The 25,859-nt window shown below is 36.9% G+C and overlaps 1 protein-coding gene across 4 annotated transcripts in view; it reads left to right on the forward strand.

The window, feature by feature from the left end:
* MTBP (MDM2 binding protein) overlaps nucleotides 1–25,859 on the forward strand; it is a 75,873-nt gene that overhangs the window by 28,769 nt on the left and 21,245 nt on the right. For 3 of the 4 annotated variants that reach the window (XM_032316324.1, XM_032316325.1, XM_032316327.1), the window contains 4 exons: nucleotides 9,050–9,223; nucleotides 10,747–10,854; nucleotides 18,495–18,656; nucleotides 23,304–23,421. In XM_032316324.1, the coding sequence (XP_032172215.1) occupies nucleotides 9,050–9,223; nucleotides 10,747–10,854; nucleotides 18,495–18,656; nucleotides 23,304–23,421 (562 nt within the window). The remainder of the gene's footprint in view (nucleotides 1–9,049; nucleotides 9,224–10,746; nucleotides 10,855–18,494; nucleotides 18,657–23,303; nucleotides 23,422–25,859) is intronic. The other variant, XM_032316326.1, reaches the window with a different exon arrangement.

Here is a 25,859-nt window from a genome sequence, read left to right on the forward strand (position 1 = left end):
TGAAAATAAAACCAGGGCACCTGGATGTGTAAGTGGGTTAAGCCTTTCTTCGGCTCAGGTCATGATCTCAGGGTCCTGAGATCTAGCCCTGTATCTGGCCTTCTGCTCAGCAGGGAGCCTGCTTCCCCTCACCCCACCCCACACCCACCTGCCTCTCTGCCTACTTGTGATCTCTATCAAATAAATAAATAAAGTCTTTAAAAAAAAAGAAAAGAAAACCAAAACTTGTCAAATTATGGAGAGCATCTAAGGCAGTACTAAGAGGATTGTAAATGCTTATGGAAGATACGATCTAAAATCAGTTATCTAAACATCAACCTCAAGAAGCTAGAAGACTAATTCCAAGTTTAAGTAGAAGGAAGGAATTAGACTAGAAGTTAATGAGGGCTACATCTAACAAAAGAAGTGCAATATCTATACACTGAAAACTGTAAAACTTACTGAGAGCAATTAAGAACATATAAGTAAGTGGGGAAATGCCATGTTTGTGATTTGGAAAACTCAGTATTATTAAGATGATACTTCCCTCCAAATTTACCCATAGATTTAATTCAATTTTTAGCAAAATCCCAAGAGGACTTTACATGGAAATTGACAAACTGCTGCTAAATTTATATGGAATTGTAAAGGACCTGGAATGGCCAATTTTGAAAAGGAAGAACAACTTTGGGGAACTTATAGTACTTGATTTACATCCCAAATATAAAGCCACAGTATTCAAGACAGTATGGTATTGAATTAAGAATATGCATGCATTAGTGGAAAAAATAGAAGTAAAGGTGCCAGTGGGAAAAAGAGAGTCTCTTTAACACAGTGCTAGACGAACTCGATATCCGTATGTAAAACATATATATATAAGATTTTTGTATAAAAATTAACTCAAAATGGATTATATAACTAAATGTAAACACTAGAACTAGAAAATTTCTGTAAAAAAATACAGCTACCAAAAGGATCTATAAAAAGAAAAAAATCTATAAATTCACCAAAACTAAAAATGTCCACTTTTTGAAAAACACTAAGAAAAAAATTTTATTTATTTTTCAATTTTACTTTATTTTTTTAAATTTATTTATTTTAGGGAGAGCTCATGTATGCTTGAGCAGGGTTAGGGGCAGAGAGAAGGGGACAAGCAGACTTCCTGCTGAGCGTGGGACCTGATGTGGGGCTCCATCCCAGGACCCTGAGACCATGATGTGAACTAAAATCAAGAGTGAACGCTTAACCTACTGAGGCAGCCAGGAACTCCAAAAACAATTTTTAAAGGTTACTTAGAGAAAACATTTCCAGTCATGTCCAACAGTAGCCAGATACATTAAAAAAAAAAAAATTCTTACAACTCAATAATAAGGAGACAAGCCAATTAATAAGTAGGTAAGAGACTTGAATAGATATTTCATTAAAAATACGTGAATAACTAATAAAGCATATGAAAGATGCTCAACATTATTTGTCTTTCGGGAAGTGCAAATTAAAACCACAATGTGATTCTATAATACACTTACTAGAATGGCTTTATTAAAAATAGTGACTATCAAATCTTGAGGATGTGAAGAAACTGCAAATCTCCCACATTGCTGGGGATGGTGTAAAATGGCTTCGATACTCTTGAAAACAGTGTGGCAGCTAAACTTATACTTCACTCTGCAACCCAGTATTTCCAATCCTAGGTATTTATCCAGGAGAAATGAGAACATATGTTCACATAAACACTTGCAAGAAACTGTTAATAAAAGGCATATTTATAGTAGCTAAGAATTGGAAACTATGCAAACATCCATCAGCTGGTGAAGAGATAAACATAGTTCGTTTTGTCCAGACAGTAGAATATTGCTCGACATATTGCATGAAAAGTTTTGGGTGTACCTATATGTGTTAAGTTTATATGGAATTTCTATAAAAAGCTTAAGGACCAGAAAGCAGATCAGTGGTTGCTTGAGGCCAGGAATAGGAGGGGAGATTGACTGCAGAGAGATAATGGACATTCTCCAAAACTGGGTTATAGTGATGGATGCCTAATTACACAATTTACTTAAATTAATCACATTTATACTCTGACATATGCATATGCATATGTTTGAGGGAGAAGGGAGGAAGGAGAGAGGCAGGGAGGGAAGGCAGGAAGGAAAGAAAATCAAAAAGGAAGAACATCAAACAGGGACCGACGGAGATCAGTTAAATACACATCTCTGGGGAGGAAACCAGACCCTCAGTAGTTTATAAAAGTACCCAAGTGTTTCAAGTGCATCCAGTATTAAGAACTTCTGCCCTAGATGTGCTCTTTTCAACCCTAGGCTAGAGAATCAATGTTACTGAAGAGAAAGACCTTCAGATGCTCTGAGGCCAAAAAGGAAAAAAAGAATCGCTATTTTAGGCTTTTCATTCCTTGGCTAGAAAATCAGGATAGTAATACTTGCTCAGTGTATCTCACAAACTTGTTTCAGTCACAGTTAGTGATGGTAGACACTTTGTAAACTCTGCGGTAGCTTTTTGTTATTCTGTCCAACCTTAAGGATTCATCTGTGGAACAATAGAGATCATTGTTCTTCATGATAATAAGATCTTCAAATGTCTTCTGAAGTTTCTCTATTCATTGTAGCTTTCAAATTGTCTATTTTACTGTGTTGTAACTAAAGGGAAATATACACTGTTTTTGATCTGAACGTTTCTTGTTTAAAATAGTCATGGTGCAATTTATAAATTTTTCTGCAGTTTTGGAATCTTCACAGTAGGAGGTGTCATACAGCCATTCAACAATACTATCATTTCTTAAACCATTTCAAATTATCTTTAGAGTTGAGCCAGGGCATTTTCTTGGCTAGTCTCATTGAAGCTAAGTTTTATGCCTAATCGCTCAAAGCCTGGTCTGATGAATAAAGTGGAAATCAAGGAAGGCAATACATTTTTTGAAAATGCTTCGTGAATATAATTACCTCATTGTTGTCGGTTTTTTTCCCCTTCTGATTCCCCAGCTGACCCTAAGGACCATTTCAAAAAGTTGAGTCTAGAATTGTTTGAACAATGATATCATTGATAGTGTGTAGCCTCCTAAAATGCCTACGTTGAAGGCTGGATTTTATTTTACCATTTAATGTTTAACTTGATTATCAAAATAATTACGTTTATTATTTTGTTGTTTCTTGAGACGTACGTATATATAAAATATTTGTCAGTAAGTCAGAAGATTTACTTAACTAGAATACTTTACTACCCTCATCATCCTGAGATATTTTTCAATATATCGATATTATTTCTTCTTTACATAAATACTATCTTATATTTTATATTGTTAAACTTTTAAAAAGAGGGGATATTACAGAATTTTAAGGACCACTGAGAAACTTACTGGTATAAAATATGACTTTATTTTTATTTTGCTAGAATTTTGATTGCTAATGAAACTAATAATGATCTATCTCTTCATTATAGTTTATATGTTATTTGTAAAATTTGATACAATTAAATGGCACTTGTATTCTGCCTCTCTCATTTTACCTGTATAGTAGATCCAAAATAGGTGTTTGTTTTGGTGAAGAGAGGGCATGCAAGCCAATCTCTTACAAGTTGATGTTATAAAAAATAACAGGAAAATATATAGGGACCCCTGGGTGCCTTAAGTCCATTAAGTGTCTCAGACTTGATTTCTGCTCTGGTCATGATCTCAGGGTCATGAGATGGAGCCCCACACTCTCAGCGGGGGAGGGTGTCTGCTTGAGGTTCTGTCTCTCCCTGTGCCCCTCGTCCTGGTGTGTGCTCTTTCTCTCTCTTTCTAAAATAAATAAATAAATCTTAAAAAAAAAAAAGGAAAAAGAGAACAAATTTTCTGTTGTAATCACTTACTGTTATTTCATTAGGGAGAACTATGAAATTTGAGTGACAATGCTAATTGTAAATCTATTACTCTCCGTGATATTTACATAGAAATTACTTAATAAGTCTTCAATTAACACCTGCCAAACCTGGAACATTTTTTAAATGACTTCATAGTCATTATGGTTAGGGGAGTTCTTTAAAATAAATATTTTTCTTTTGAGGAAAATAAGATTGCTGTAATTATAGGCTTCCATGATTAAAATGCTAATAGAGGGGTTGGGATTTAAAATAAACGTGGAAAGAATGCCATGGATTGAAGGGACACCGGTAACTTGAATTGGCTAAGTGCCAAGTTGGTAAACAAATTAAAAAGTCACTATAAGTCTTAGCAAACCTTAGTTTCAAATGCAACTGGTAACAACAGTGTTTTTCCTTCCTAAAACCTCTATTTAAATTCCTTTTTTATGATTGATGTTTATGAACAGTATTAATATCTATTGCATAAATTTATTTTTGTACTTCATGGTTGTTTGGGGGAATAAGCTTTAATCACAGTATGTTCATCTGTGCAATAAATTGTTTTCTAATAAAATTACAGTTTTCTTAGTGTACAGTTTTCATAGTGTACATACACATACACTATGTTCATACAGATATGTACATAGAAGCGTACATATGTATACTTATATACACATACAGACACACACACGCATATAAATTCCAAAATGCTAAGAACTTCTTTTGTGAGCAGACCTTACATTTCTAAGATTATTATAAATTAAAACAAAAAGCTATGTTAAGATACAGTTCACACACTGTACAATTCAATCATTTAAATCATACAATTCCATGGTTTTTAGCCTAATCATAGGATGGATTGTTTAACCATCACCACAGTCAATTTTAGGACATTATCTCGTCTCCAGAAGGCTACTCCAAACCCTTGAGCAGTTCCTCCCTATACCCATTGGCTGCTCCTCCCCCCAACCTTTAGGCCATCACTCATCTACTTCCTTCTGTATAGATTTGCCTATTCTGGATATTTTATTTAAATGTAATCATACAATAAACAAGTCATCTTTAATGTTCGACTTCTCTCACACATAGCATAATGTTGTATGACAACACCAATACTTCATTCTTTCTGTTGCTGAATACAACTCCTCATTTGGATGTATCACTTATTATTTATTCATACATCAGTTCAAGGACACTTTAACTGTTGACCCTTTCGGGTAAATAATGCTGCTGTGAATATTTGTGTACATGTTTGTTTGTTTGTTTAAAGATTTTATTTATTTATTTGACAGAGAGAGAGATCACAGATAGGCAGAGAGGCAGGCAGAGGGAGGGGGGGGAAGCAGGCTCCCTGCTGAGCAGAGAGCCCCATGTGGGGCTCGATCCCAGGACCCTGGGATCATGACATGAGCCAAAGGCAGAGGCTTAACCCACTGAGCCCAGACGCCCTGTGTACATGTTTTTATGTGAACATATGCTTAAAATAATTTTGGATAAAAACCTGGGAGTGGCAATTTTGAGTCATATATTGATTATATGTTTAACTTTTTTGAGGAACTGTCAAACAGTAGCTATATCATTTTTATATTCCCAACAGTATGAAGAGTTCCACTTTTTCTGCATCTTTATCAGTACCTGTTATTGTCTGTGTTCTTTGTTACATTCATCCAAGGGAGGTGAAATGGTACTTCTTTGTGGTTTTGATTTACATGGCCTTTTTAGCTAATAATTGGTAGTGCTTACTCAATAATTAGCATATGTCAGGCATTGATCTAAGGACTTTCCCTACAGCATCTTGTATTTAATTCTCATGTTTATCCATGTCACATAGACACTTTTTAAAATTAATAATCTTTATTTATTTAGAACAGTTTTAGATACTCAACAAAATTGAGTAGAAAGTACAGAGTGTTTCCGTATAGCCGACGTCCTCACACACATATAGCCTCCCCTATTACTGACAGTCAACCCTAATGGTACATTTGTTAAAACTGATAAGCTTTCACTGACATATCATTATTACCCCAAGTCCATAGCAGGTTGACTTTTTGTTCTCTTGATGGTGTACTTTTAAGCCCAAAAGATTTAATTTTGGTGAAATTCAGTTTTCTCTCTCTTTTTTCTTTTCTTCACTGTGCTTTGGATCTCTTCTTTAACAAGCCATTGCCTGCTCCCAAGGTCAGGAAGATTTATGCCCTTGTTTTACTGTAAGGTCTTTACAGTGTAACTCCTAAATTTATGTCTATGATCCATTTTGAATTAATATGTGAGATAGGTGGGTAAGGGTTCAACTTCATTCTTTTGCATATTGGTCGTTCGGTTGTTCCAAGACCATGTGTTGAAAAGACTATTCCTTCTCCCATCATATTTTCTTGGTGCCTTTGTTGAAAATCATGACTGTTTACTTTTGGATTCTCAGTTCTGTTATCCTGTATGTTGTTAACACCAGCGCCTCAGTGCCTTGGTTACAGTAGCTTTATAGTAAGTTTTCAAACAGGGAAGTATGAATCCTCTAAGCTCCTTTGCTCTACAGACACTCAAATTCTTGACATTTCCCTCTCACAGTAATTTTTTATTTTAAATTAATATTAATTTTTCAATTATTATGATTATATAATCACTCTTCACAGTTGAGCCATGTAATATATCTTATTTTCCTTTCCTGTACAGTATTCCATTTCAGCTAGATTCAGTGAATCTTTTTTTTTTTTTTAAGATTATTTATTTATTTATTTGAGAGAGAGACAGTAAGAGAGAGCATGAGCGAGGAGAAGGTCAGAGGGAGAAGCAGACTCCCCATGGAGCCGGGAGCCTGATGTGGGACACGATCCCGGGACTCCGGGATCATGACCTGAGCTGAAGGCAGTCGTCCAACCAACTGAACCACCCAGGCGTCCCTGAACCTTTTTTTTTTTTTTTTTTTTTTTTAAATCTAGCCACAAAGCCTTCCCCCAGCGGCGAAACTCCTTTCAGTACCTTCAGGCACATTAGGTATTCTATCAATCATGGATATGTAAGAAATCTCTTCCAGCTCTTTGTGACCTGTCTAATCCAGAATGGTTTCTCTAGCTTTGTTCTATAGCTTTGGATTTAAAAGACTATTTTTTCATCGTCATGGAAGTTTCTTTTGCCCTTTCTTTGTTGGTGCCTTTAATCTAATTGTCCTTATTTTGGTGGAGCAGATATGTTAAAATCTTCCTGAAATTTTGAAGGTATTGCCCCGTTGTCTTCTAGCTTTTAGCACTGTTGTTTAGAATTCTAGTGCTCTTCTCATTCTTATTTTCTCTAAAGAAAACCCATATTTTCTCTGGAATTTTGTAGAATCTTCTCCTTATTCTTAGTCTTCTGAATTTTCATGATGATGCACCTTGGTGGGTCTATTTTTATTCTTGTATTGGGCTCTCAGCATGCCTGGAAGCTTGTCTTTTTATGGAGGAAAGTGTTCTTATAGCTGTTTTGTTGGAAATTTCCTTCCTTCTGTTTATGTTCTCACTTCTGTTAGTGCTATGTAGCTGTTCCTCTTGATTTGTGTGTCCTTCTTTATCTTCTCTTTTATTTTCCATTTCTTCATATTTTTACTTTACATTTTGTACATTCCCTTAACTTTTTCTTCTACCCGTTTTCTTAATTTTAATTTCCATGAGCTCTTTCTTATTAATGTTCTTATAGTCTCCTGTTCTTGTTTAATGTATGCAGAATCTTCTCTGAGGAGTGTAGTGATCCGATTGGTTGGTTGGTTGGTTTTGTGTGTGTGATTTCTTTTTACTGTGTATTCTTTATTTCCTTGCAAGTCACTTTTTTTCCATGTTGACATCTAGTTCTCATACTAGCAACCTTCCTTGAGATCTTGTAACATTTGTCTGCCTGCTCACATTTAAGGGATAGTACCAGAAAGCTAATGGGAAGATTTGGGTGCATGAGTGTAGCTTGTTGACTCTGATCTTTGTTTTAGGGTGAACTCACCTTAGCTGACTCCAACGTTGGGATTCTTCAGTCGTTTTTCTAGGACTGACCACATTTCCAGGAAAGCTCAATTCTTTTATCTAGCTTGCATAATTCTAGAAGTTATATGGGTGAAGAAGGGTACAGGGTCTCAATACTCAATATACAAGTACATGCTTAATCCACTGAGAATTAACTCTAACCCTGCTCTCTGTCCACTATCTCTCAGGCCAGAGACACCTTGTTTTACTTTCAGCAGTGAATAAACCACTTGTTTTCTGGACTAGGAAAAGGACAATCATGTGCCTCAATAGAATAAGGACTGGCCAGGAGGCCAAGCTGCTCAGACACTTCAACCTATTTTCCTGTTTCACCTTCATGTTGCTTCCAGTGCCTTCTGGGACCATCAACCCAGAGTCTTGTCAGGGGTTGTAATATAAATTATGTTGCTTCTAAGCCTTCTCCACTGTTTTTCTCAGCTTCCTTAGCAGTCTGTACCAATTATTCATTTGCTTTCCTGCTTTCAAGATTAGTTTCTGTTGTCTCTTCTGTCAGATATTAGTCCTTGTAGATTTATGCTATTTTTAAAATCTCTTTATTCTCATTTTGTGGAATTTCAAGAGATAGTGAAAATGAATGCTTATGTCCAATTTACCATCTTCAACAAAAAAGGGACTCTACTTCTATTTTTAATCTCAAAGGCTTCACAGTTTTTCTTTGACCTTCGCTATAACCCTCACTTGATTTGTTTTTAAAATACACAAGAAGCTGTCTTAAGTGACCTTCATGTAACTGGAACACCAGATTAATGAATGCTCTCCATTCCCTCTGTAAAATACATTATGGATGGCCGCTGCAGGGACCAAAAAGCTACCCTGGAGTGCATCTGTATACTTCTTCTCCATCAGTGGAATTGTGTGTGTGCTCACAGGGTCAGTTTATTCTCTTTTAAAGAGACAGAAGTTGGAAAGAGTAGTTGATACGTTATGAGTGTGGTCATGTAAGAAAGATATCATGGAACTCTAGTGGGCAACATCAAAAGTTAATGAACAAGGACACATCATTTTAAGGTAAAATGTGTACGCTTTATATCATTTTGTTATGATTGTCTGCTTTCTGTTTTCTGAGTTAAATGAACAAGTGCTACTTAAAATGGTTGCTTAACAGCTTGTTTTTAAATAACAGAAAGTCATTATGCCCTATGGGTCAAATGACTGATTCTGCCCTGTTGCATGCATACATGCACATACTTAACATGATCATTGTTTTTGCTTAGTTCCAGATGTTGAAGTGAAGGGAGAGTGTTCTAGCTATTATCTCCTGCTACAAGGTAATGACAACAGAAAATGTAAAGCCACATTGATTCACTCGGCCAACCAGATCAATGGCTCGTTTGCACTGAGTTTAATTCACGGAAAGATGAAAGCAAGGACAGTAGAAGCCAAACTGAGTAAGTGTTAATTTTAGGTGGAAAATATTTCTATATTTGTTAGTATATGCAGTTAACTTCTGTGGTTTTTAATGCTTTTATTTTCCCCAAACTCCATTTCATTTTCAATTTACCTTTTATTTCGAACATATTACAGCATGTACAAACAGTTTAGAGTACAGATAATTCATCCATTTTTCATTATACTTAGTATAATTTAGTAGGTCAGCTTTTGATTCCAAAAAAGGAAATGTTTAGTATTTTGCACTTATTTATTTTTAAAGATTTTATTTTTTTACTTCAGAGAGAGAGCTCACGTGTGGAAGCATGAGGGGGTGGGGCAGAGGGAGAAGCAGACTCTCCACCGAGCAGGGAGCCTGACAAAGAGCTGAATCCCAGGACTCTGGGATCATGACCTGAGCTGAAGGCAGATACTTAACTGAGCCACCCAGGCACCCTGTTTGTATTTCCACTTTATTTTTTTAAGATTTTATTTATTTATTTGTCAGAGGAGAGATAGCACAGTCAAGTAGAGTGGCAGCAGAGGCAGAGGGAGAAGCAGGCTCCCCACCGAGCAAGGAGCCCAATGTGGGACTCGATGCCAGGACGCTGGGATCATGGCCTGAGCTGAAGGCAGCCGCGTAACTGACTGGACCACCCAGGCATCCCTGTATTTTCCACTTTAAACATATAATATTTTTCTATAATTTAGCTCTCATTTTACTTCCTTCCTCTCAAGTATCTTGTTCCATTTTATTGCCCTTTTTTTTTCTCTCCAAGTTCCAAGTTTTTCTTATCCATCAGTGTATGCCAAACCACTCCAAAGTCAGCTTAAAAAATGACTATTTATTATTTTCCATAGTCCTTTGGGTTGACTGGGCTCAGCTGGATGGTTCTATTTTGAAGTCCCCATACATGTGCAGCCACTTAAAAAGCTAGGGCTCTATTCTCCTGCAGACTTAATGGAGGTTGTGTAAGAATGCTTCTTCACCTACCTGTTTGGCTCCTGGTCTATTTTCTCACAGACAGCTTGGGCTTCCTTACAACACTATAGTCTTGGGATAGTCTGATTTCTTACCTGGTTGCTATCTTCTCTTAGAGCATTGTTCTAAGAAGCCTCCAGGTTTTTTGACCTAGTCTGAACTCATTCACTGTCACCTTTACTGGAGTACCTTATTGCTTTCATAGAGCTAGCCTGGGTTCGTTGTGGAAGGACACAATGGGTGACTAGTAAGTGTGGTTGATTAGGGAGTGGCCATACTCCCTGCTTTGTATAGGAGTTTCAGTAGCTGAAGCCATAAAAGAAAATGTGATGGAGGAAATTCTACTCTGTTATCTAAATTCCCTCAGTTGAAGAGGGAGATCAGAGTTTAAAATGCAAAATAATTTAGTATGCTTAATTTCTTCATCTTAATTATTATTTTGAGATGAGCAAGAGAGATGAGTAACTGACTTTTATTTTTTAAAATTATGTAATAACACATTTTCTGGGAACTGAATATTATTGTCATAGAACATCCTTAACACTTTTCTCTATTTCTCAGGCTTTCCTTTTGACTTCTTGTCACTTCCACATTTTTCTGGTGAACAACTTATACAGAGAGAGAAACAGTTAGCTAATGTTCAAGCTTTGGCTTTGAAAGAATGTCTGAGTAAGTAATGATTTGTACATTTCATTTTACTGTAAGAATGTTGACCTGTTCAGACATAATGCATTGTTACTGTCATTCTTTTCTTACTTTGTCTTTTAGGTATAATCCTCATTTTTAGAACTATTCTTGATAGAGGTGATGCAGAGTAGAAAAGGTCTGCAACATTTTTTCACCAGATTCAGAATCTTCCTATTTATTCATACATTGCTAATAACATTTATAAGAGTGTATTTCTTAAAGACTTATTTATTTAGGGAGAGAGAAAGAACAAGGGGAGGGACAGAAGGAGAGAGAGAGAGAGAAAATCTCAGGCGGACTCCTTACTGGGTACGGAGCCTGGCGCCGAGCTCGATCTCATGACCCTGAGATCACAATGTGAGCTGAAATCAAGTGTCAGACCCTCAACTGACTGCACCACCTAAGCACCCCATAAAAATATTTCTTTAGGAAAATTTTGTATTCCATTCTTTTTAACTGTGTACTGGAAAAGGTAGCTATGGTTTTAAAATTCTGATTAATATAGAATTTTTGTAAAATTTCTCATTTTATATTTTTGTTATTAGGAGGATAAAGACTAAAAATACAAGGAAATACAACTATAGAGAAATTAATGTGCTAACTTAAGCATTGATTCTTAGACTTTAACCATGACTATTAATAATAACAAATATCACATATGTGCAGAGTGAAGTTAACATTATGGGTTTTTCCTTATTCAGGAAATTAACACTTTTTCCAAGGGTCATAGTTGAAGTTTTACAGCTATTATTAAATGTTTAGTTCGTATCAGTCTTAACAATCTTCAATAAATAATCATTCATTAGTACCTAATGTGAACTTATTTTAAGATAACTGATAGGGAATTTTTTAAGAAATTGAGTCAAATTGTGAGGCCTCTTTAGTAGCGTATAGAAAAGCGTGATACTAGAATTAAGTAGATACATTATAAAATAAAAGCTATCATCGTTTTTGTAAAAGCATTTTAAAAATATCTGGAATTCAGTAGCCTATTTTATTCAGTGGAAAATAATTTTAGAATACTTGGTCTCAATTGTTCTTTATATTAACCTACTTTTTCAGTTGTACAAATCAGTGTAATTGTGTAGTCTTGAACTCCTCCAACCATTGATTTTTTTTGTTTTAGTGATACTAGCTCAAGGAAAATATAGTTGGAAAGGCAAATCAGTTTCAGTAAAAAATAGTACATGTTAAAACCAAGAAAAAGGAAACATACTGAAATAGTACTTTTGTGGCTGGAAAACCCTAATTTCAAATATCAGCCTGCAGTGTTACTCATCTCTTGACTTCGCTCCGTCCCTGCCAGAGTCAGCAGGCCCTGCTCCATTGCCTTAAGCCTGCTGCAGCTTTGTAACTCTGTTCCCTCACCGTCTCCTCTGTCCTTCCTCGTCACCTCTCTCCCTTAGCCTCCCAACCAGAAAACCTGCCAGAGTGGAAGAATAGGCTGCTCTGGAAGCTGACTCGTTTCTCCTTTGGGTAGGAAGGGTTAACCTTCCTGTGGCAGGCCTGACTGACCGCTCTACCCAAGCGCTAAGTAAAGGCTCCACGTGTAGGAGCAGGAGCAGCTGAGCCTTAGGTATTGCGGCTGTTAAGGGTGCCACAGCTCCGCCCCGGGAGCCTGGTGCAGAGGCAGGTGGGGGTCTGAAGTTGAGGGAAGGCTTGCAGCTAGTCGCTGCTGGAGAAACCAGCTCTGGGCCTATCCACGAAATGACCAGTTTGCAATCCAAGGCATGTAATCTTGATGAAAATTAGTAACCCAGCTAATCAGTTTATGATGGAAGTACTTGCTGAACCAAGCTCTGCTCTATCCGGAGAGTTAATACTGGATTAAAAATGTGGGGTAAGGTTGCATCTGTTAAGAATTCCTGTATCTTAAAAGACAAGAAAATGACAGCAAAACAAAGTTTCTTATGTAAGCATGTCTGACTGTATTTCAGTGATCTTCAGAGAAGTGAAATGTAAATATAAAAGTGCTGAAAATGGTATAGTTAATTAACTTACACATGGTGAAAACTACTCTACTAGGAACAGCTTTCTTTAGAAAAAAATAAACAATTCAGAATCAATACAAAGATGATAGCCTTTGGTATAAAATAAGAAGTTGTTCAAGAAGATTTTTTTTTTCCCAAAATTATCAACAAGATAAGGAGTAGACTTACTATCTCTCCACTATTTCTCTGACCAGTATTGAATCAGAAAGAGCAACTGGACAAGTTTGCATGAAAATGTACATACATTACTGAGACACTTTGTTGCTTAAAATAACACAAACATCAAAGTTTCTGTTCTGATTTAATTTTTTAGAATAATTACTTCCAGTAGTTTTATTTTATTTCTTAAGATTATATTTAATAACATCATATTAGAATGATATTTATAATTTTATAAGTTTTTCTACTTGATTTTTTGGTAGTTTACAGTTTTTTTATATTTGGAAATATCAACTGTCTTGTTTCACTGATTTTTAAAGAAAAAGTTTAAGAATGCTAGACAGTTTTTAAATTAAAGACCATTCAGCATGATGCCAGACAAATAGCAAAGCAACAACAGTGTTGTCATTTTGCTCCAGTATTCTGGTCACACCTCTGAATTCCCCACATCTTTTTTAAATACATAGAACCTGGGGTGCCTGGATGGCTCAGTGGGTTAAGCCTCTGCCTTCGGCTCAGGTCATGATCCCAGGGTCCTGGGATCGAGCCCTGCATCAGGCTCTCTGCTCAGCAGGGAGCCTGCTTCCTCTCTCTCTGCCTGCCTCTCTGCCTACTTGTGATCTCTCAAATAAATAAATTAAATTAAAAAAAAAAACTTTAAAAAATAAAATAAATTCATAGAACCTAGTACAAACCTGATTGACCCTCAGCCTCCAGTACTTTTGGATATTCCACTGTCTTTTTCTTTACTAAATCCTAAGTAATTGCTAGCTTTTTTAGGAATAACATTCTTTTGCTGATCCATTTTTAAGACTTTAGTCCAATGTTTTTCTCCCAAACCTTTGCCACTTATGTGTACATTCATTAGTGTAGAGAATAATTTTTGCTTAGGTAAATTATTTTGCTCATAACCCTGTTAAACTTCATCTGTTTCCTCTTCTTTTTTGGTCATTAAGGCCAGGAGGAAGTCTTACCCCGCTTTCCAGATAGCCCGATGTTGTAATATAATTGACTATTTTAATAAGCATGGGTCTGGTTCATGATTTAAGGTTTTTTTTTAACATTAATAAAAATATAGAGCTGAGTTCCAAAGCGCATTACCTATTGTGTATATTTCAGATGAAAACAAACCATCGATAACTTTTCGTTTAGAATGGCTCCCAGCAGATTGTACAGAAAATAAAAAGCTTCATTACTTTTTATTTTCTCACTAAGAAGATGTAATAACAGCAGCATATTTTACAATCTTACTTTACCATTACTAATGTTCTTGAGTGCAAGAATCTTGTGTTCCTTATCTTGGATCACAACTGGAACGACCCTACCAATATCCACATTACTATAGTGGGATTTTTCAGAGGTGTCCTCGGAGAGCCCATGTTCCAAAGTAGAGCCTCTAGGCCAGCTGCTTCCTTCTCAGCCTACTCTCTTGCATTATTTGTGTGTCAACCTCATGAAATAATAGGTTCTAATCCTCTCTGTCCAAGGGCACAGCATAGTGCTTTATAGACAGCACATAATGTTGAATTGACTTCTGTATGAATTTATAATTTACTGTTTTATTATAGAAGAAAATGTTATTAGTCCACAAGTGTTTAGAAGTGTAATATTTTTATAAAAGTAATACAGGGATCTATGTTTAAGATGCAAATGCTACTGAAAAACTTCATGTGGAAACCAGCAGTAGCCTACTGCCTCCTGTCCATCTTTTAGTCTTGGTAGGCAGCGACCCGCAGCTGTTCCAGCTGGTTTTCCTAACATTTCCGCCAGTTCTGTTAATAGTAGGTGGATGCTGCTGTTTCTTAATTTGCCAGTTTCAGACATTATCTTAGCACCTAGCTCTGAAAGATAAACACTTAGCTTTCTCCTATCATCTTCACATTCTCTTTCCACCCTTTACAGTGAAGTCATAAATTTTGGTTAAATCAGTGGCTAGTTTTAACATTATTACCACCGTATACATAAGCTTACCACTGAGTCATGTAATATATGACGATGATCACCTCTTGTATTATCTTTGTTTTTCTTATGGTTGGTGATCATTTTCAATTTACCCACTCCTCTGTACAGGCAAATGTTTTTCTAGAGGCTCCAGCATTTTTTACACACTTAACATTAAATTCATTGTATGTTCAAACACAGCAGTTCCTTTTTACTTCTCTATTTCTTTCCAGAGTGTTTAATATTTCGTTCTGATAACAGAACATCTTAGAGACTTCTCTTTCTTCTTCCCTTCTTTTAGATTCTCCTTTTTTCTAGACCACCTGTCCTTCTTGGTTTACTCCCTTGTTTGCTTGGAGCGTATCTTTCAGCAACCACTTTGACTAAAACTTTGTGGAATGTAAGTTTTTTTAACCTCTTGCATATCTGAAAATATCTTTACTTGACTGATAGGTCATAAAGAATCCTAGGTTGAAAATCATCTATCTTCCGAATTTTGAAGACATTGCTTTATTATCTTCTGTGTGACTATTCCTATTGAGAAACCTAATACTATTCTTATCCTTTGTAGTATTTTATTTTTGGGATATTTGTTTTTACTCCTTTCTCGAATGTTTATCTCCAGAAGCCTTGTCCCTGGAAGCTTTACTCTGATTCATGGTGTGTATGTATTCTCCATGCTCTCCCTCTGTCCTCAGTTTATTAAGCTGTATAAATGATGAGCCATTTCAATAGAAGATTCACATTCTTAAATCTGAAAACCTTTATCTTTAGTAATTTTTCTTTCTTTTTCAATTTTTTTCTTTCTTTCTAGAACTTTTATTAGTTATATAGAAAAAAATACCTGGACAGAATACCTAATTTTCTGGACAGAATACTTAATTTTTTTTCCTATTTCCATATTGTTTTCTTTTTGTTCTAGTTTCCAGGCAATATCTTCTGCTTTATTTTAAGCCCCTTTATGGAATGTTTAAAATTTGAGCTCTCATGTGCTTAATTTTTAGAAGTCTTTTCTTGTTCATCATCTGTTCCTTTATTAAAGAACCCTGTACTTGTTTCATGGGGTGTAATAGATTCTCTTAGTTCTATGAGAATATTAATCAGAGCAAGCTTTCTTTTGTTCCCTGCAGTGTTTTTGTTTCTGCTGGGCTCCTTTTTCTTTTTTGCTGGCTTTAGTCTCTCTTTTTCATCTTGGACTTTTGCTCTTTTGAGGGTCCCAAAAAATAAACCCCTTTACTCTCCCAAAGTTGAACCGATTGAGAAATAAAACTGAGCAACACACGGATGGAGATAAGCAACAGGTAAAAGCTGTATTGAAGGATATGACTTTCTAGATCTATGCCTAGGTGAGTTTTCTGATACACCCAGAATTGAATTTCCTCCCCTTGAATGAAGAACTAAGCAAATGAAGATCAACCTTGGGAGAGCAGGGCCTCTTACCACATAGAGAGCATGCGTCCTGAGGACTTGCTAGCTCAGAGGAAAGTTGGAGAGAAGGATCTGATCAGAGCATGCCTTATTTCTTCTCCAGGCTGGCTCGGTGAGGGAGGGAGGGCCATGGGAGCTGGAAGTATATACTGGATCCAAGTCCGTCCTTCTAGTGTAAACATAAGACTATGGAAATGCAGAGTCCCCTCTTTCCTCAACACGTTTTCTTTTTTGTTTTTAATTCTTTATTTAAATTCAGCATAGCTAACATATACTGTATTATTCATTTCGGGGGTAGAATTTGATAATTCATCAGTTGCATACAACACCCAGTGCCCATTCCATCGGATGCTCTCCTTCCTGCCCATCACCCGGTGACTCCTTCCCCCCAGCCACGCCCCTGCAGCAATTTCCAGTTTGTTTCCTGGAGTTCAGCGTCTCTTATGGTTTGCCTCCCTCTCTATTTTCATCTTATTTTTCCTTCCCTTCCCCTGTGTTCATCTGTTTTGTTTCTTAAATTCCACATATCAGTGAAATCCTATGATATTATTCTTTCTCTGACTGGCTTATTTCACTTAGCATTATACCCTCTAGTTCTATCCACATCATTGCAAATGGCGAGATTTCATTCTTTTTGATGGACACACGCGCGTGCGCACACACACACACACACACACACCCCGTATCTTCTTTCTGTACTCATCTGTCGAGGGACATTCCCATTATTTGGCTATTGCGGACATTGCTGCCATAAACATTGAGATGCCTGTACTCCTTTGAGTCACTATGTTCCTTTTTTTTAAAAAAAGATTTTATTTGTCACAGAGAGAGAGAAAGAGAGAGCACAAGCAGGGGGAGCAACAGGCAGAGGGAGAAGAAGCAGGGTCCCCACTGAGCAGGGAGCCTGACAAGGGACTCGATCCCAATATCCTGGGATGGTGACCTGAGCTGAAGGTAGAAAACTTAACCAACTGAGGCACCTAGACTTTCCAAATCACTGTTTCCTAAATGTCCGGTGATTCTTTTCTGTCTGTTCTGTTTTAGACGGGAAGCCTTACGTACCTTGCTCTAATATACTGTCTGGCAAGCTGTGGCATACAGCAGGTGGAGTGACAAGACATCCTTGGTCGTGAGCTCCTTTCCCTACCTCCACTTCAATATCAGGATCGTGCTCTTTTCTCAAGGGGCATTCAGTTTTTCCAAAGGGGAACCCCTTTGCTCTTTCTAGTGGAGCATTTATATTATAGCTGCTAGCTTCCCAGCTCCGGGGCTTGGAGTCAGACCTTTCAGTATGTACACTTCCATTTTGTCCCCCAGTTTTAACCCCCATTTCAGGGCTGCCTTTCGGTGTGCCTGATGCTCCATGGGCTGGGACTCTTTTTCAGCTTCTACCAAAAAAAAATAAAAAGAGAGAGAGAGAGAGAGAGAGAACAGAGTTTCCAAGCTGTGAGGGATGTAGGGTGGTGTAAAGACGTTTAGTTCTAAGGTCTTTACCCTGCCCCTTCCCTAAACATCCATGCATGCTGTCCTGTTTCAGCCTGTCCCGCCAATCATCTTCCTAACACCTCACAGCAGTGCCTCTGCGGGGACCCACTTGACTTTCCTCTGCTGGACCAACTCGGCTACCCCTCCACCATCATCTTACCTTCCAAAATGTCCAAAACTGTCATTATTTATTGTTTCCGCTTTGGTTGTCCTTTTTTAAATTCCTTTGCTGTGAGTTTAGGTTTGGGGAAGAAGAAGAAAAAGATGGAAGTGGCCAACCTACCACATTTAACTCAAAGTTTTACAGGTTTTACTTTTCACATAAACACCAGTGTTCTTAATGCTCTGCGGTATATTCTGAAAACTTGCAAACTTGCCTTTACCATTCATCACTTCATGGTGTGAACAGATTACTCTATTTTTGTTTATCTCGTGTAGCTGGGAATTCTATCATTACCTACAGATGGGCTGAAAATGAAAACAGGCCTACATAGGAATGTTGATTTGCTGGAGAAATTCAACTGTTTTACTTTTGAAAATATTTATCGTAAGAGTAGTAGATGCACTTCTTGAGAGTTTTTTAAAGTAATAGTTGCATGGTTTTCCTTTATCTTACAGAAAGGAGAAAGTTGGCCAACCTGCCTGAAGTAGTTTCTATTGATGAACTCAAAAGTCTATTAATACTCATAAGGGAACGCTTTTTAGATCATTTTGACGCTTTTATTCCTAAAACAATTCCAATAAAGACGGACAAAATTAAAACCGCCAATATGTTAAATGGTAAGTTTTTTGTTAGTTTAAATATTAGTTCTTTTCGTACGTATTTCTCATCATTTAGACATTAAAAGCTTTCTGGCACTTCTTTCATTAAGCATGTTTAATATAATTGTTTTGAGCAGAGGGAGAAGCATTTGAAGGTGAGTCCTCTTAGTAATTGTACTCAGCTGGATTTCTACTAAGCTATATTTTCCTAAGATGAGAACAGTAGAACCTACACAGTAAGTTTACCATAGTTAAAACTACCTGCATTAAGATGCTCCCTATTTGCTGTTCATTGTAGCAGGAATAGTCCCCAAACTTCATCGAAGGAACAGGAAATCATTTCTCTATTAACTTACAGCTCTGTCTTCCTGGTTCCTATTCTTGTGATATGTTTGAATACAGTGAAGCTTTACAAGATCTAACAAGAAAGCATTTGATGATTGCCCTGCATTTTAAATGTACAGGGTAATTTTTTTTTATTATTCCATGAGAATCATTTTTATTCCATTGGTTAATAAGAAAATGACCAGAGTCAAGTTAACAGTAATGTTTGTCAGATGCCTTTCTCTGTTTGACATCATAGAGGTACACAAAGAAATAAAAATGTGGATCCTTGACTTTCAGCAGGTTATGATGTATGTCGGAAGCTAATTACAGATACAGCACGCACTGCCGTTTCAAGAGCCCAGGCTCTGGAGCTCAGGTGCCAGGGCTCAAGTCTGAGTTTTGTTACTTGTTCGCTGGACATCATTGGGCACTTATTCCACCTCTCCCTGCCTCTGCCTCTTCGTGTTTAAAATGAGCTAATAATGTCTCCCACTCACTAATTGTGAGGATTGGATGAGTTGATGTATGTAAGAACATAATAAATGCCAAAGAACTGTTAGCTGTTTGTATTATCATGATCATCATCATGCCGTACCAGGAAGAATGTTCCATAACAGTGCGGAGTAATCGGACGGGTGTTGGAGGCAGTGTAAGAGTCCTTGTGAATGGGGGGGTGTGTTCCGTAAATGAGAGACACAGCTTCTTGGTTGCAGCATGTGCTCCGAAGCCAGACGGACGAGGCTGGATGCGGCTCTGCGGCTTACTTGCTGTGTGACTTTGGGCAAGTTTTCTAACCTCTCCGAGCCTCAGGTTTTTTTCATCTTTAAATTAGAGATGACATAGGTTGTTAGGAGGATTAAAGGAGTTATTTATAAGTTGCTGAGAAAGTTGCCTGGTGTGAAATGCTGTATATTTGTTTTTAAATAAATGAATGTGAATTTAGAGGAGAGGAATAGAACTAGGGTAGGAGAGTCACAGAACACTTCGTCAGGAGCAAAGGGACTTGGATGTAGGTCTTGAGCAATGCACAGGGTCTAGGTAGAGTGGCGAAGATAGGATTTTCTTGGGGGTAGAAGCTGCGTGCCCGTGGAGTATGGAGGTAAGAAAGGGCAGACTGAGATCCAGACAGAAGCTGGCTTACTCAGAATTTGTGCAGGAGATAATGGTTACAAGGCAGGAAGGGCTGCAGTCATTGCATGGGTTTTTCTGTAAGTATGGACACGTGTCTTACAGTTATTCATACAAGATCAAGTCCTAGAACACTATTAACACCCTGAGCTTACTGGGGTGCTCATCTTAAAATGTAAATCAGATTATATCACTCCTTTGCTCAGAGCTTTGTCATTGCTTTCCATTGTACGTAGAATGTGTCATCCTTAATACGGCTTACAAAATTCCTAAATGATGTCCACCCTCATACTCATTCTGGATTCCTCCAGTGTCACATTTCTGCTTCCTTGGTGCCACAGTCTTTCCGTTCCTTGAGCACGTCACCTTCCTTTCCACCTCAGGACCTTTACACATGTGGTGTCCTCTTTCTGGAATATCCAATCTTTATCTTGACTTAAATGTTACTTCCTCAAAGAACCTTTTCCAGACTTTCCTCATTTTAAATTGTTTCCAGTGGTCCTCATCTTCTGTATCTTTCTTTTTATTATTTTTCCTATTTTAAATTATATACTGTAGATGTAATTATTTATTAATAACAGTTTGTCTTCACTGTGAACCATATGTTCTCTGAGAGTAGAGTGTGTCGGCTTGCTTTCTCCAGTGCCCTGGAGCCCAAGACCGTACCCAGCATAGAGGAGTTGATTCCTCCCAAAATAACATTTAACAAATGAAAGAAACCCTGAAGGTTTTTTTAGAGCCTGAACTGAAATTTGACAGGTTATACGTTTGAATATGACTCCTAATAATGAAGCTGTGATTTTTAATATCCTTGGTAGCTTTTATTTGAGTAAATACATCTAGATGTAAATTATACAGGAAAAGAAGCAATAAAGTCAATCATGTTTCATATTCTGATCCCATTATTTAATAACCATGCTCATTATGAATTATTGGCAATCATCAGGATTATTGTTGTCCTTTTTTTTTAAATAAAAACTCTAGCACTCTAGCATGTGTAACATGAAAATCAGCAGGGAGAAAATGTCCTGATCAAACCATTTTCTATACTCATTGCCACAAAGTTGCTAAAAACTTTCACAATGCCAAGTGTCATATCTGGACTCAAAATACAGCAACTGTCTCCTTTACCTCAGGCCATGGGGGCACATAAACACACTGCATAAGTGAGTTTTCTAGGTAATTTTATAAGATCACGGTTTTATTATTTTAGATATTTTAATAAGAATCTTCTAGTATATGTTTATAATTCTTACTTTATTAAACAGAATATGCCGACTACAATATAACCTTTTCTTTGTGATTTATTCGTATTTATATGTGTAAGGCTGGGATGGCTGTGCACGTATTATCATCTGTAGTATTACTTCTTTTTTGTTGGCCTTGATTTGTGTAGGGCAGGTTTTGAGTCCCTATTTCCCTACTGCATTGCTTTCATTTCTTTGTTTCTCCTGTAAAGTAAAACACTTAAAAAAAGAAAAAAAAAAGCAGCATTCTTGGTTTCTCAGAGGCCCTTTTTGTGCTTTTTGGTTATCAACATGTCCTAGTGTCCTGACTGCCACATAAATAAAATATTGTGTCTTGCTTTACTGTAAGAATTATATTAAATTATACCCCAAAAGTACATATGAATGTTTGTCCATGCACTCCTTACTATTTAGTCTATGTCATTTATATTTATGTAAATTGTGTAGTCAACAATAATTAATAATTAATTATATTGTCATATTTAGAACAATTAATGTCTACTTTTATTTAACCTGACTTGTGTTCTTTTGAGTTCTCAGCATGTATCTGTTCAGATCTGCTAATGATATTTGCTTTGCACTTCTAGTGGAAAGCCATGTCAACATTAAAAAGTAGATTATTTCATCTTAAATTTTATTGCCATATAAAATAGCATTTCACTGCCCTTATTATGAGATGGGAAGTAGTATATTTAGATGGTGTTTGGAGGGGGCAATCCAACGTAGTCATTAAAGGTATTTTTAAAATGTTCAAGGTTGAGTAGTTTAATGAATAAAGGGAAAATAACATGCAGTTGGCTTTGGTTTTATGTTTTTTCTTTTTTTGTATAAAAATGCATTTACCAAATTATCATTTTGTAAGACTTCAAAGTATAAAATGGATATTTTAGTCAGAACTGTTGGTTAGTCAGACCACTAATGTCCAGTAATTTTCAGCTAATTTATTAGAATAGTATGTAGTAGTTCAAAACAATATTAAAAACCAGATGGTTTGAGAATCCCCAAAGTAGTACAGTTAGTAATTTTGACAGTGCTGAAATAGTTTGGATGTACTCATAATTTATAATGCAAATGGAAACTGTCCCCTTTTTTTTTTGTAAATTTTTTTTAAAGATTTTATTTATTTATTTGGCAGAGATCACAAGTAGTTAGAGAGGCAGACAGAGAGGAGGAAGCAGACTCCCCACTGAGCAGAGAGCACAATGCGGGGCTCCATCCCAGGACCCTGGGATCATGACCTGAGCTGAAGGCAGAGGCTTTAACCCACTGAGCCACCCAGGCACCCCTGTCCCTTTGTTTTTGATACAGACTGTAGTGTTATTAGCAATCTCGGTTCATTGCAGCATACTAGCTAGAAGAGTAAACACAGTTAGTGAAATAACATTTAATGTTAGTGATTTACTTGAAGATGTATATGTATATAATGTATAATATATGTATAGTATACATAAATGGATAAGTGAAAATTCTTCCTAAGGTAACCTTTATCTGAGAACATCTTATGTTATCTATTATATTATTATACTTTTGAGAATGAAATAATCTCTTTTAAAAACATGAACTTTTCGGGGCACCTGGTGGCTCAGTGGGTAAGTATTGCATAGCTTATCCAACACAGCTTTTTTTTTTTTTTATAATCAAGTATTTTGTTCTTGCCTTTTTTTTTTTTAAAGATTTTTATTTATTCATTTGACGGAGATCACAAGTAGGCAGAGAGAGAGAAGGGGGGAAGCAGGCTCTTCATTGAGCAGAGGCTCCATCCTAGGACCTTGAGATCATGACCTGAGCCGAAGACAGAGACTTAACCCACCAAGCCACCCAGGCACCCCCTAACACAGCTTTATATACACGTGTGTGCATGTACACATGGATGGATGGATAGATCTATATGTATATATTTTCATATAGCAAAATTCAATATGTTAACAATTTCCAGTACTTACTTAGATTTCTTTCCCTTTAGACACCAGTTCAGTGGAACCTACTTCTTCAAATCTAATGGAAAACAACCCTCTAGAATGGCCAGAAAGGCATGTTCTTCAAAATTTGGAAAATTTTGAAAAAGCTAAACAGAAAATGAGGTAACATTTAAATAACTCAGTATTTTTAAATGAGCATTTTTTTCTTAATCCTTACATTGTGTTTATGAAATGTACATACTTTCTAGTTTTCGTAGGAAATAACATTTCCCTTATTAAAGGAATGTATGCATACTATAAGTAGATAGAGCATTACAGAGTAGGATGTTGAGACCGTGCTGCCCCTTCTCACCTCTACTTGTACTTTCTGTGTGTACATATTCACTCTTAACGTTTTAGTGGATCCCTTTCCAGACTATCTTTACTGCTGTATGTTCTGGGTATTAGAAGGTGGAAGAGGGACAGTAAAGTATCCTCCAAACTGAGAAGGCACTCGGAAATGTAAAAACGAAGCAAACCCTTCCATACCTTCTACACAGTTTTATTCAGAGTAACTTACTGACGGGGTTTCAAGCAGATGACAGTCCAGCCCTGGGCAGCTGTTCTCCACAAAGTCCAGACCATAATCTGCAGACTTTGTAGAGTGAGGAGGTGAGCAGAGGTCGTCGTAGTGAGGTCAAAATGTTTAGCATATCTGGTGGGACCATCTGGGTGCCAGAAAGGAGAAAGGGGAAGAAACTAGGCTGTCTCTGCTAGTTACCTAAACAGTTTCAGGGATGGTCGGAACAAGCCTTTCCAAATCCTGGTCAGGGCATTCATCAACCTCCAGGGGACCCAAAACACATAGTCCCAAGAGAGGTCATTGCATGAATGGGATGGAGGGCCAAAGATGGAGTCAGTATCATCAGCACTCCCACATCTGGCATATTTTCTTGACCTATGCTTTCATCTTTTAGTTTTTTGAAGGTTATATTTTAAATTCCTAAAAGGTTTTTTTTTGTTCTCAACTCTGTTTTTTCATTAGCAATCTCTTCTTTTATTAATGATGAGAATTCCGAAGATACTAAAAGCATGTTAATTGGAAACTTCTTTTAACTTGTTTTCTCTGTTCCTTAGATGATCTCATTATCCCTGGACCTGTTCTGTTTTTAACTCTGGTGTTTTTTTCTTATGTGTAGCTTTCCTCCCATGTCTGATGGTCCTTGATTGTTACTAGGTTGGAATTTAGTACGAAGCTGCTTTGTATAGGTAGTTGGTGTTAATTTTCTCTCTATATGTGTCGTCCTGTTTCCTGCCTGTTCTCATCTGAATGTCATGGGGAGGGAGATGCAGGGTGGGACGTACCTAGAAGACTTCACGTTGGGACACCTCTGGGGGTATCAGAAGGTAGGCAGCCTTGGTCCTTCACTCAATACTGAATAAATACTGAATTCACTTTATGCTGGGGGCATCAGCACTGAGACTGGTACAGGCACCTAGTTTTGGATCTTCAGAGAGCAATTTCTCTGTTTTTCACTTGAGGTAAAATTGCAGGGATAAGGGGAGGTGTGGTAGCATGGTACTTGAACATTTGTTCTAGTAGGGCTCTTAAAATGCATTGCTGGATTTCTGCCCACTGCCACTCCGCCTCTCTGTCGAGTCTTACCTGTGGCATTGTGGGATGAGAAGAAGACAGAGGCCACATTGTTCTGTTTCTTTCTCTAGCTCTAATTTACATGCTTGCTCTAGTTTATCACTTTTTTTTTCCCACCATTTTTTCATCTAACATTTCTCAACCTTTCTATGAATTTAGTGTTTGGTACTTCCTCATTGTGATTTCTATTTGTTCGAGTGGAGAGGTTAATGTGTATGTTTAATGCACCATCATTTTGAACTAGATTGTTTGTCACTCAAGGTCTAGACCAAATATCACGTTTCTCTTAAGCCTTTTATAAATGTTGCAACTCAGTGTTCTCTTCCTTCATTAAGCACCCAAGGACTAGATCATTACCTCTGTCATGAAGCTTATTTTATTGCACCTTTTTTACCTCATTCTACATTGGAACATCTATCTCCTTTTACTCTCCTTACCTCCTTTCTCCTACTCAAGTCATACCTATATTACTAAATTACACGCAGTGTTTATGAGTCTATACATTATCATCAGTGAACTCTTTTTAGTGTCTTCCAGTGATATTTACAGAGTCAATGCTCAACTACATCTCAGTGCGTCACAATATGGGCAGATATCATTGAATTCTTGGTTGGGAACAAAAATTACTTTGCATATTTTCAGAATTTGTATTGTGTTAAAATAGACTTCACTGGTGAATTAAGGAATCTTTACATAGTGAAATTCAGAAGGCAAGAATTTGATTTTGGACACATTCACCTATTCTGTCACTTTGTTACCTCATCCTTAAGATGGGGATAACAATTCCAGTTCTAATTCAAAGTTGTCAATGCTTAAAGAGATGATTTATGAAAAAATACTTTGTAACTTTGCAAACACTGGACAAAATAACATGCTATTATTTTATTGATTGATTGATTTTAAACTAAGACATATCTTGATGGTGTATTTGTCACAAACTGTGCTTTGAAATTGCTTTGATATCTTT

This window comes from Mustela erminea, chromosome 16 (genome assembly GCF_009829155.1).
Source record: "Mustela erminea isolate mMusErm1 chromosome 16, mMusErm1.Pri, whole genome shotgun sequence".
NCBI classification, from domain to species: Eukaryota; Metazoa; Chordata; class Mammalia; order Carnivora; family Mustelidae; genus Mustela; species Mustela erminea.